The sequence below is a fragment of the Microtus ochrogaster genome, unplaced genomic scaffold (genome assembly GCF_000317375.1).
Source record: "Microtus ochrogaster isolate Prairie Vole_2 unplaced genomic scaffold, MicOch1.0 UNK16, whole genome shotgun sequence".
Taxonomy (NCBI): Eukaryota; Metazoa; Chordata; class Mammalia; order Rodentia; family Cricetidae; genus Microtus; species Microtus ochrogaster.
The window spans coordinates 4,007,066-4,019,455 of record NW_004949114.1 but is presented as its reverse complement, the minus strand read 5'-3'; the positions used below and the strand labels follow the sequence as shown (position 1 = coordinate 4,019,455).

General features: G+C 47.3%; 1 protein-coding gene across 1 annotated transcript; it reads right to left on the bottom strand.

Annotated features, from left to right (window-relative positions):
- Nucleotides 1–5,452: 5,452 nt before the first annotated feature.
- On the bottom strand, nucleotides 5,453–9,941 carry CUNH1orf189 (chromosome unknown C1orf189 homolog). Its single transcript, XM_005367211.3, has 4 exons — nucleotides 9,582–9,941; nucleotides 9,162–9,202; nucleotides 7,824–7,953; nucleotides 5,453–5,774 (listed from the first exon to the last, which is right to left on the bottom strand). The coding sequence occupies exons 1-4, from the start codon at nucleotides 9,624–9,626 to the stop codon at nucleotides 5,673–5,675; spliced, it is 318 nt and encodes a 105-aa protein (XP_005367268.1). The 5' UTR covers nucleotides 9,627–9,941; the 3' UTR covers nucleotides 5,453–5,672.
- Nucleotides 9,942–12,390: the final 2,449 nt, after the last annotated feature.

Sequence of the window (12,390 nt, the reverse complement as noted above, 5' to 3'; positions counted from 1 at the left end):
AGGAGGAGGAGGAAGAAGAAGAAGAAGAAGAAGAAGAAGAAGAAGAAGAAGAAGAAGAAGAAGAAGAAGAAGAAGAAGAAGAAGAAGAAGTCTGAGAACCCAGGGACTGAAGTAGCAGAGGGGGTGGTGCCACGTCTCCTCACTGCTGTGAGAATATGTTTGACATTTAGTTGGTTCCTGATTTAACAACCCAATATCAAACATATCACACAGAAGCAGGTAGGTGAGCTTCCACAGTGATTCACCTTTCTTCCCGCTGTGAAGAAAAGTCGGGGAAGACAAACCAGAGCCCAGTCATGTACGGATGGGAGCCCATCTTCTTTAAGGGCACCCTTGCTCTTTCCCTCCCAGAACACGTTCTCGCTCCTCCATCCTTCATGCCATCCCTGCCACAACCCCTCTTCCACCATGTCCGGTGTCTGCTGGATCAAGTTTGCCTACAGCAAGAGCACTGGGCACAGACTCACATCTGGGCACTCACCACTTCCTTAAGCTCCCATATGAAGCTTCACACTGTTCTGTGACAGCACCAGCTTCCAGAGGATCACCAGTGTCAAGAGCTCCTCAGCGGCTCTGCCACCTGCCCCTCGGTGCCATCTGAGCTGCCCAGGACCTTCCAGGGGTAGGGTTAGGGGTTTGCAAATGCTATTTTCTCCCTTTCCAAGCAATCTAACTGCCCAGATCTCTCCCATGAGACTGCTCAGTCTTCTCAGGGGACTCCGACTGCACAGCTTCTAGTACTGTGAGCAGTAGCCACGGGGAACTTCTGAAAGTCTGTGCTGCTACTTTTCCATCTCTCGTGCCTTGTCTCCTTCTCATGTCCTTTAGGCAACCTTCTTCAAGTTATCATTGGGTGTCCAGAATAGAAAAGCCGCTTCACTTGCAGGTTTCAATCTGGGCTCCACACAAGAAGACCAACAGCTTCTCTTGCCTGGTTAAATTGAAACTAAGGCTTTTAGATCAAGAGCAAGAGGGCTTCTGCCAGGAAGTGGCCTGCATCCCTCAGGACCCCCTTTTTTTCTGCAGTTTCTTTCTTTCTTTCTTTCTTTCTTTCTTTCTTTCTTTCTTTCTTTCTTTTTTCTTCCTTCCTTCATTTCTTTCTTCCTCCTTTCTTTTTTTTATCACCAGAGCTCCTGGGCTAGTTTCTTCAAGGCTATTCCTTCACAGGAATTCAACCTAATTTTCTCTCTCTCTCTCTCTCTCTCTCTCTCTCTCTCTCTCTCTCTCTCTTTTCCTTTTGGAGAGAATTGGATCTATGCAGCATCATTTGGCAGGCAGATGTTTCATTCACTGTGGTAGAAACTAGCCCAAGTTACAGCTGTGTGGAGGGTGGATTTGTATGGAAGTGTAGGGAGGGTGGGAGGACAGTTTCTATCAGTCCCCAGGCATGTTCCATGTGTCCTTGCTCCGATCGATCCTGACATCTCCCTCCCACACACACGCACTCCACAGTGACTTTGATCTAGATCGATAGCTTGTCCCATCACCAAGTCAATTCCTATTGTGTGGCACTTGCCTTCCAGGGAAAGACTAACAAATGGGCCTAAGGCCCCATAGGCATGTGTGGCCATCTTTTCTCTTTGGTGTCCCCACGTTTGTGTGGTGAATACAGATTATTTCCGTCCTTGCCCTCTACTCACTCAGCTCTCACCTTCCAAGTTCTGGGTTTGTTTTGTTTTTCTGAAGCCTTGGTCACAATGGGAAAACAGGAGGAAGGAAAGAGCTGGACAGGGAATAGAAAGAATGGAAGACTTGTCAAAAGCGGAGGTGATTCACACCTTTAATCCTAGTACTCAGGAAGCAGAGGCAGGTGGGTCTTTGAGTTTGAGGTATTCTGGTCTACATAGTGAGCTCCAGGACAGTAGGACTACACAGAGACTCTGTCTCAAAAAACCAAAAATCAATAAGAATTGAAAACACTAGTGTTTAGGGTATAGAGGAGCAAAGAAGCCTGGGAAGACACAGCAAGCCTGATAAAGTCATTTTAGTGTTCCCTTTTTAAAAACTACACTTATATATATTATTTTTTTAAGATTTATTTATTTATTATATATACAGTGTTCTGCCTGCATGTATGCCAGCAAGCCAGAAGAGGGCACCAGATCTCATCATAGATGGTTGTGAGCCACTATGTGGTTGCTAGGAATTAAACTTGGGCCCTTTTGATGTAGGAGGGTCTTCTATCTGTCTGTTGTTTCATTGGTTAATAAAGAAAACTGCTTGGCCTGATAGGTCAGAACATAGGTAGGTGGGGAAGACAGAAAAGAATGCTGGGGGAAAAAAAAAGAAAAGAATGCTGGGAGAAAGAAGGCAGTGAGGCAGCCACCATGGAGCCAGCAGCCAGGTTATATATGCTGAATCTTTCCTGGCAAGCCACCACCTCGTGGTGCTACACAGATTATTAGAAATGGGTTAATCAAGATGTGAGAATTAGCCGATAAGAGGCTAGAACTAACGGGCCAGGCAGTGTTTAAAAGAATACAATTTGTGTGTTGTTATTTCGGGTGTAAAGCTAACCATGTAGGAGCAGGGCGGGATGAAAAGCAGGTCTGCCCGCAGCTCCTTCTACACCCTTTGGAAGAGCAGGCAGTGCTTTTAACCTCTGAGTTAAATCTCTTCAGCCCACACTTTATATTTTTGTGTGTGGTTGTGTCATTGTGCCTCTGTGAAGGTCCTTTCCCTCGTTTAAGTATGTGGAATTTAGCTTCAAGCTCAGGTCATCAGGCAAGTACCTTTACCCACTGAGCCATCTCACTGAGCTCTGGGTGTAGGTTTTTTTTTTCTTCTTCATCTATTTCAAATAGATCTAAGTTCTTCTAAGCCGCAAGAGCAGAGTATAACATCAGTTATAGCAGCATCTGCCTGGAGGGGCACAATTGAGTGATGTCATCAGAGCACACAGCATCGGCAGGGAGGGTCAGGGAACATGGGTGCTATCGTGGGCCAACATGCCAATAATAGAGCCAGTCTGGCACTGACGAGCCCTGAGGTAATAGGCCAAGGTCAGAGATTCATGCAGAGGGGATAGGGCATCCAGCGAGTCCAAATGAACAGAGAAACCAGAGGTTGGTTACAGAGAGTAGCGGGAGTGGAAGGAAGGGAGAAAGTATCCTGGAGCCGGGCGGTGGTGGCGCACGCCTTTAATCCCAGCACTCGGGAGGCAGAGGCAGGTGGATTTCTGTGAGTTCAAGACCAGCCTGGTCTACAAGAGCTAGTTCCAGGACAGGCTCCAAAACCACAGAGAAACCCTGTCTTGAAAAACCAAAAAAAAAAAAAAAAAAAAAAAAAAAAAAAAAAAAAAAAAAAAAAAAAAAAAAAAAAAAAAAAAGAAAGAAAGAAAAAGAAAAGAAAGTATCCTGGAGCAGCAAGACAGCATCATGGCTTCCTGTTTACATTACATATTAAGTGTGAATTCTTCTAAGTGACTTATTTAATTCCCACAGCAACCCGATAAGGTAGAGATTGTTTTCATTTTATAAATAGGCAACCAAAACTCAGACTTAAATTTTTTAAAAAATATTTATTTATTTACTCATTATGTGTACAGTGTTCTGTCTGCCTGTATGCCTGCAGGCCAGAAGAGGGCACCAGACCTCATTACAGATGGTTGTGAGCCACCATGTGGTTGCCGGGAATTGAACTCAGGACCTTTGGAAGAGCAGGCAATGCTCTTAACCACTGAGCCATCTCTCAGCCCCAGACTTAAATATTTTATGTGCATAGGCGTTTTGTTCTGCATGTCTGTCTGTGGACCATGTGCATGCCTGTGACCTGCAGAGGATCCTCTGGAACTAGACAATCGTGAGATGCCATATGGATGCTAGGATTCCAGTCTGGGTTCTCAGCAGGAGTAGCCAGTGTTCTTACCCATGAGCCATCTCTCCAGCAAACCACCCACCCCAGCCCCCAATATTAAATGTGCACTTGGCCAAACACCCAGGAAGTGGCAGGACGAAGACTGAGAACCAGACCTGTCCACTGTTCTCTACTCCAGGCCGTAGTACAGTACAGTACCTGTGAATAGCAGCGGCCTGGGAGACAGGTAAAAGAAGAAAGGAAGCTGAGAGAGACGTGGGTGGTACAGACCAGAGTAACACAGGCCAGGGACACAGAAGAAATGGAAATTCTGTCTTGTTTGGTGTCAAATCCAAGTGAGGTGTTTGTGGCTTCATCTCCTACAGAACTCACACTGCACCTTGAATTACTGTTCGCAACCTGTTTTCCCCACCAGCCTGGGAGCGTTATTTCATCTGAAGTGAGTATTCATGGCTGGTTACTAATTACGAGGGTGGGCGAAGAGGGCACTGTGTGTGGGTTAGCTACAGGACCCTCAAGCCTGTGCTGTCCTCTTTGTACCTGCTGCCTCTCCGTGGTCTTCCTGGGTGGGATGTGGAGGAGCTGGAGGTAGCAGCTTCCAGCGGCTAAATAAAAAATGCAGGCTTTGGCAAGAGACTAAGGATAGAGATGGGCTGGAGGGGAGACGACGAGAGTTCTGCAGCAGGAAACGATCCTGTGACACAGATAAGGGGCCAGTGGCTGCTGCTGAAAGGTGAGCGGGTAGGGGAAAGTGTTAGAAATCACGTCAGAGGACACATTCTCCTGGCAGCTTCTGTGAATGGGGATCTCTGGATGACGTGTCCCTGAGGCCTACAGATGCACATGCTGTTACTTTCTAGAATTTATAGTGTCCAGTACCTTGAGAGCGGGCATGCTTTCTGAGCCCCTCAAACCCACCATTTGATACTTCACACCTGCTGCCGTGCACACCCAGTGCCTGGAGGGATGGAAGTCTGGAATCTCTGTTTTGTAGAGTAGGAACTCAGGCCTAGAACAAGCCAATCCATGTTTTCACAATAATGAGATAATTTCCAAACATAAAATCAGCCCCTGACACCCAAGCACCACAGTGCCTATCCATTAATAACCATGTTTAATGCTGTTTGTCCACAAACTCAGGAAAGACCAGTGAAACCGAGGTCTGAGGCTGTCTTACTTAGCATTTCTTTTGCTGGGACCAAACACCATGGCCAAAAAGCAAGTTGGAGAGGAAAGGGTTTATCCAGCTTACACTTCAGCATTGCTGTTCATCACAAAGGAAGTCAGCTCAGGCACTCCAACAGGGCAGGAGCTGATGCAGAGGCCATGGAAGGGTGCTGCTTACTGGCTTGTTCCCATGGCTTTCTCATAGAACCCAGGACCACCAGCCTAGGGAAGGGACCACCCACCATGGGCTGGGCCCTTCCCCATGGATCACTAGTTGAGAAAATGTCTTAGAGCTGGATCTGATGGGGGCATTTCCTCACCTGAGGCTCCTTCCTCTCTGATAACTATAGCTTGTGTCAAGTTGACACACAAAACCAGCCAGAAGAGAAACAGCGCTCAGAATCTAGGAAGTAAAATTAAGGCAGCAAAGAACAAACCAAGACTCAGGGGCTGATACTAAATCCTGTGGTCTAAATCTAAATCTTTATTTGTTAAACCAAATCAGGATTTCTTTAAACCAGACATTGTTCATTCTCTCCTCTTACAACGCTGCACATCCCACCCTGACCACAAGGTGTCACTCTTGTTTTCAGAAGCAACAATCCCAGGTCCAGATGTGTTTTGGGAAGCTTGTGGTAGAGACTAGAGGCGGGTTGGCAGGCATGATGAAGAGCAGTGTCTGGGCAGCGTCACAGTCTCTCCTCATAAAAAGCTTTGCCCAGCTGACTGAGCTCCTGCTGGTACTGCTGATGCTCCTTTGCAAACAGTTGGTGTAAGGCATCTTGACGGACCTGGCAGGGAAGGCGGTAAAGTGTGGTATTGGGTGGTTAATGATCCTTCTCAGTCTCGGGTTGCCTTCCCCGTCCCTAGGTTCCCTTGGACCTAGCCTTAGTAGGGACATAAAAAGGAGGTAGAAGAGAATAAGTCAGCGGAGGGAAGCCTATCTAATTTCCCCACCCTTGGGCCAAGACTCATTGTTAACAAATATTTTGCTGAGAATGCACCATGAACTAGGACATCTGCCAGGTACTCAAGATACTAAGAGGTCCTATAATTAGTGATCCTAGAGAAGCTAAATAAGGAGAACCCAAAGAAAAACATATAGTTATCCTCCTGAATATTAACCTTCATCAGGCGATGAAAGGAGACAGAGACAGAGACCCATATTGGAGCACCGGACAGAAATCTCAAGGTCCAAATCAGGAGCAGAAGGAGAGGGAGCATGAGCAAGGAACTCAGGACTGCGAGGGGTGCACCCACACACTGAGACAATGGGGATGTTCTATTGGGAACTCACCAAGGCCAGCTGGCCCGGGTCTGAAAAAGTATGGGATAAAACCAGACTCGCTGAACATAGCGGACAATGAGGACTACTGAGAACTCAAGATCAATGGCAATGGGTTTTTGATCCCACTGCACGTATTGGCTTTGTGGGAGCCTAGGCAGTTTGGATGCTCACCTTACTAGACCTGGATGGAGGTGGGGGGGTCCTTGGACTTCCCACAGGGCAGGGAACCTTGATTGCTCTTTGAACTGACGAGGGAGGGGGACTTGACTGGGGGAGGAGGAGGGAAATGGAAGGGGGTGGTGGGAAAGAGACAGAAATCTTAAATAAATAAATAAATAAATAAAAAGAGCTTATAGCCTGACATCCTAAAAAAAAAAAAAAGATACTAAGAGGTGACAGCAATTGGCACCTCAGGTGGAAAAGGGTCTCACCTGGATGAAAAGAACAAAGTAATGCATTGGGAACTGGAAATGTGTCAGCTGCAGCTGGGTGATGGGACATGGCTATAATTTCAGCATAAAGGAAGCAAAGACAGAATGTTTGCAAGTTCCAGGCCATCTTGTGATGTAGAGAAAGACTTTGTTTCAAAAATAAACACATACGAGTGAGTACATGTGATAATTGTCTTTCTGGGTCTGGGTTACCTCACTCAATATGATGTTTTCTAGCTCCATCCCCATTTGCCTGCAAATTTCAATATGTTATTATTTTTCTCTGCTGTGTAGTACTCCATTGTGTAAATGTACCACATTTTCCTTTCCATTCTTCAGTCGAGGGGCATTTAGGTTGTTTCCAGGTTCTGGCTATGACAAACAATGCTGCTAAGAACATAGTTGAGTATGTGTCCTTGTGGTACGATTGAGCATCCTTTGGATATATACCCAAAAGTGGTATTGCTGGGTCTTAAGGAAGGTATATGTGGTTTTTTAACATAAAGCAAAGAAAACCAGCCTGCAAACCACAATCCCAGAGAACCTAGACAACAATGAGGACCCTAAGAGAGACATACATGGATCTAATCTACATGGGAAGTAGTAAATATAAGATCTTCGAGTAAATTGGGAGCATGGGCACCTTGAGAGAGGGCTGAAGGGGGAGGGGAGCAGAGAAAAATGTATAGCTCAATAAAATAAAAATAAATTAAAAAATAAGATGCCAAAAAAATTAAACATAAAATAACCCCCTGGCTGGGGTGGTGGTGGTGGTGTACTTTAATCCCAGCATGTGGGAGGCAGAGGCAGGTAGATCTCTGAGTTCAGGGAAGCCAACCTGGTCTACATAGCAAGTTCCAGGTCATCTAGGGATACAAAGTGAGACTCTGTTTCAAACAAAATCCAACCCAACCCAAGGAACCCAAGAAAACAAAACTTTGTTAAACCCCATCTAAACAATGCAAACAGTGTGAAAATTTACAAAACTCACTTCCTGAAAAAGAGCTTTGACATTTGATATGTTCTGATGAAAATCTCAGATGTAAACAATATGGTTAAGTCGTGACAGAGCAGGGACACAGCAGGAAGGGGAAACTTCAGGCTGCCCTCCTAGAACTCACCGTCAGCAGCTGTTTGTTGGACAGGGCTAACTCCTGTTCCATATCGCCCTGCATCCTTAGCGTAGCATACAGGTTCCTCCGCTGGCTTAATGTCATCTGCCACATACAGTGAGTATGTGAATTCTGCCACCTGTCCCAGGTTTAGGGTGGGGATTAAGCAGGTGAGAGTCAGGAGGAGAGGTAAATCTGTAGTAAAGCAGTTCCTTTGTGACCAGAACTTCTGCCACTGTCAGAAGACTGCAGTTCTTGAAAGGGTGGCCAGAACACACACAGAATCGAGGGTGTTAAGTGCACTGTTACCAACAGAGGCAGAGCTGCTGGCTGTTTCAGCACACACAAAAGGCAATGCAAAACAGTGTCAGCGAGGTCATTTAGAACTGGGTCTCAGTTCATTGTTCCTAACTGGTGCCTTTTCCCCTTTTCCCTTTGTTTCTCTGTGTAGCTCTGGCTGGCCTCGTACTCAGAGATCTGCCTGCCTCTGCCTCCTGAGTGCTGAGATTAAAAGTGTGCCCTACCGCCCAGCTACCTTTCTTAAAAGACAGTTTCATATGGCATAGGCTGGTCTCCAACTCACTTGGATGCTCCTGTCTGTATCCCCTGAATGCTGGGAAATAAACCCAAGCTCTGTGCATCTAGACAGTCTACCAGTGAGCTACCTTTGCCAGCTCCCTTCAATAATGTCTTACTATATAGCCCTGTGGAAGTATGCAGACTAGCCTGGGCTCAAACTCAAGAGACCCACTTGTCTCTGCTCTCTCTAGTGAAGCATATGCACCATATTGGGTCTCCCTCTGGGAGTTTTAAAGAGTGCACCAATCATACCTGTAACCTAGGCTGGCCTTAGACTCATGCTCATTCGAGTACTGGGATTATAGGTGTGAGCCCCCATGCCCTAAATTTTTTTCTAAATTTTCTAAGAATTTAGAAAAAAAGCTTAGGGTTGGAGGTATAACTGGTGGTGGAGCACAAAGCCCCGGATTCAACACCCCAGTGCCCAGAATGAAACTCTCAGCATGTGAAATGCGCAGTCCAGTCTCGTGGGTATCCTGTCACTCGTTCACCAAATACCTGCTACGTAATTAGTACAGAGGCAGGCAGGAACAGACAGTATTGTGCCTTTTCCAGAGCCTGGGAAGCAGTCAGAGAGAAACAGGCCCATCTACTAGGCACTGACACACTCCTCTTGGAGCACGGATTGCTCCACAGCAAGGCTGCCCCGTCTGCTCCATTTCTTTCTTTCTTGGAGTGAGTCCCCAAAGGAGAGCTGATCTGGGCGGTGGCTCTGGAGAGGAGAGCAGAAAAGACCAACGGATGGGAGAAGATGGAAACACAGATTACCTGTTGACCATCTTCTTAAGTGCCACAGCTCTTTGCAAATTCTGCAAGAAAAGGAGTTCCGTTGATTTGCCTTGATTACTAGGATCTGACATACTCTAAGGAATGAAGTAGTTTCCTATGGGAAAGTGAGAAAGTTCTTCATTTCTCAGAATAAACTGAGAAAATAGAGGCCAGAGTGGACATATGTGAACAGCTATTGTTTGAGACGTGGTTCCCTGTCTTTGCCTACTCTCCTGTCCTCTTCCAAGGGCCTCTCTCAGGTAAACTTCGGGTAAACCCACCTGGAAACCACATCAAGGGAAACTCCTCCCACTCCCGACCGCACACCTCTCCCACCCCCCACTCCTAACTGCACACTTCTCCCCCCCCCCCCCCCCCCCCCCCCCCCCCCCCCCCCCCCCCCCACTCCTGACCGCACACCTCTTCTACTTTTGTCATCTTTTCCGCAGACATATCTACAGACATGTTTGGTGTTTCTGAGGCTACTGGGAAGGCTCTCCTTTCTGTTTAGTTTGGTCACCAAGGTTTCAGTAGTTATAGCAACATTTAGGCATCCAACAATGACCCTGGTACTGGAGTCTACTGGTTACTTGGCCTTGTTGCCCTAGTGACCTAAAGGGAATCCTGGTTCTCCAGCATTCTATTAAGAACCAGGTCAGGCTATGAGCATGAACTACACAGTCCCTAGTTCTGTTAGGATTTCTGCTGCAAATGCTTACTGTTCTAAAGTTCACTCTAAAGAGATGACTCACGGCCGGGAGGGGGTGGCGCATGCCTTTAATTGCAGCACTGGATGCAGAAGCAGGTGGATGTCCATGAGTTCAGGCCAGCCTGGTCTACAAAGCGCATTCCAGGACAACCAGTTTCTACAAAGAGAAACCCTCCAGCCGGGCGGTGGTGGCGCATGCCTTTAATCCCAGCACTTGGGAGGCAGAGGCAGGTGGATCTCTGTGAGTTCAAGACCAGCCTGGTCTACAAGGGCTAGTTCCAGGACAGGCTCCAAAACCACAGAGGAACCCTGTCTCGAAAAACCAAACCAAAAACAAAACAAAACAAAACAAACAAACAAACAAAAAAAACGGAGAAACCCACCAACAGAGTAATAAAAAAAAATCACATTTAGTAGTTAATTTTATTAATTTGTGAACTGAGAGTAATACACTGACATTAGAAGAAACCACTTCACATCTCACCAACTTGGTTATGCCAAGTGCCAGAGCGTTCCTATTTATTCATCATAATAGTATTAGGTGACGGCGGGACAGATCCCTCTACTTCAACAAAGTCATGTTCATGTCTTAATACATCTGTTTAAATGGAGCACCAAAATTCCAGAGGACATTCTATCCACTTTCTCATTCCCTTTTTCTCATGAGGTCCTGCCTGACTTCCACCAATCAAATCTGAGATGCTCTAAACACAAATATTTCTATTCAACTGAGTGCAATAGGCTAGACCTCAGTTTACATCTTTGGGACTAAACAGCATTGAACAGCGTAGGTGAATTATAGCCAAAAACAAGTGGAGGGGCTGGAGAGGTGGCTCAGAGGTTAAGAGCACTCTGGCTGATCTTCCGGAGGTCCTGAGTTCATTCAATTCCCAGCAACCACACGGTGGCTCACAACCATCTGTAATGAGATCTGGTGCTCTCTTCTGGCCTGCAGGCATACAAGGAGGCTGAACACTGTGCACACAATAAATAAATAAATAAATCTTAAAAAAAAAAAAAAAAAAACAAGTGAAGATTTTCAAGGAAGCTTTGACAGAAACATTAATGACATCTGAATTCAAATCCAGAAAAAGTGCTTTTGGGAAATACCGAGGTCTTAGCCAGTATTTGAAAATGCCTCTAAGGGCGCGGCCTCCGCGTCGCCGGCGGCGGCGCCCGAGGTGCCCACAACATGGCTCCGGCGGCGGGGCTGCTCCTCTGCCTGCTCCTGCTCGGATCACTCTGGTGGTTCCCGGGCCAGCGGGACCCCAGCCCCGGCCGGCGGTTCTCGGACCGCAAAGTTTGCGCTGACAAAGAGTGCAGCATGCTGATGTACCGCGCTGAAGCCCCTCGTAGACTTCACAGGCCCTGACTGTCGTTTTGTGAGCTGTAAGAAGACGACGATGTGCATGTCTACTACAAACTTGCAGGGGGATCCCCTGAAGTTTGAGCTGGGAGTGATGTCTCTCTACGGGAAGAAGTTCCTCGGCAGGGAGTGAAATCTCCTGAAGGGGCTCAGGGCACTGAACTTGACCCCCCACCTGAGCCTGAGTTAGGCAAATCTGACTCAGGGGAACGAGAAGGTGCGTTCTCAGAGAGCACTGAGGAACTGCAGGAACAGTCCCCAGCTCAAGAGAGCCACCCACATGCCTCTAGTGCAGCGGATCATGCTCAGGGAGTGCAGTCTTCCTTGGACAATTTTGAGGAAGTGCTGATTTTGGAGGTTGGAAAAAAGAGAAAAACATCAGAAGAGGCAGATGGTATGGGCGAGGAGTCAGGCAGTGGGGTAGTGGACAAGGAAGAAAGCCCCCTGGCAGACGTGAGCGCTCAGGGGCCGTCTGAATCCCACGGCCCTCCCGAGAAGATGGCAGCTCATGCTCCAGGCTTTTGGGAAGCCGTTCAGAGTCAGGATCCAAATGACCTACAAAACGACAACCTCAAGGAACTAGTTGATACCTTGGGGCTTGTGGAGATTCCTGGGGGAGAAGAAATCTCAGAGGGGGAGCCTGAGGATCCTGAGGCCTTTGGAGGCTCAGAAAGTCTGGGGCCTGATGCTGAAGACCTTGAGGATGGCCCGCCCCAACAAGCTACCCCTGAAATTCCCGACGTGGTGCTCAAGAGCATACGGGAAGACCTGCCCATCATCAACAGCTTCTTCAAGGACCACAAGTCCCTGTATCACTTCTTGAAGTACTTTGCCATCCACGTGCTGGAGGGCATGCTGCAAGATATGTCCATAAGGCTAAAGTCAGCGCAGCGGGACAGTCTGCGCTACAACGTGGAAAAAGTCCTAGATAAAGTCTTCCGTGCCTCTGATTCACGAATTCTAAGTGTGGCAGAGGATATGCTCGATACCCGAGAGCACAAAAATAGAGATCTGGGGACACAAGAGAACAGCCTGTTAGAAGAAGCTGCGGTGCTGGATGACGTGCAGGACCTGATCTACTTTGTCAGGTACCAACACTCTGGAGTGGAGACGGCCCCACTGGTCACACCTCCACCTCATCAGGAAGGTGGCGC

Coding starts and splice junctions, on each gene's coding strand:
- CUNH1orf189 (XM_005367211.3), bottom strand. CDS start 9,626: ATGTCTGTAGATATGTCTGCGGAAAAGATGACAAAAGTAGAAGAG. Junction 7,954..9,161: donor CTTAAGAAGATGGTCAACAG/GTAATCTGTGTT, acceptor AACCTGGGACAG/GTGGCAGAATTCACATACTC. Junction 5,775..7,823: donor CCAACAAACAGCTGCTGACG/GTGAGTTCTAGG, acceptor CTTCCCTGCCAG/GTCCGTCAAGATGCCTTACA.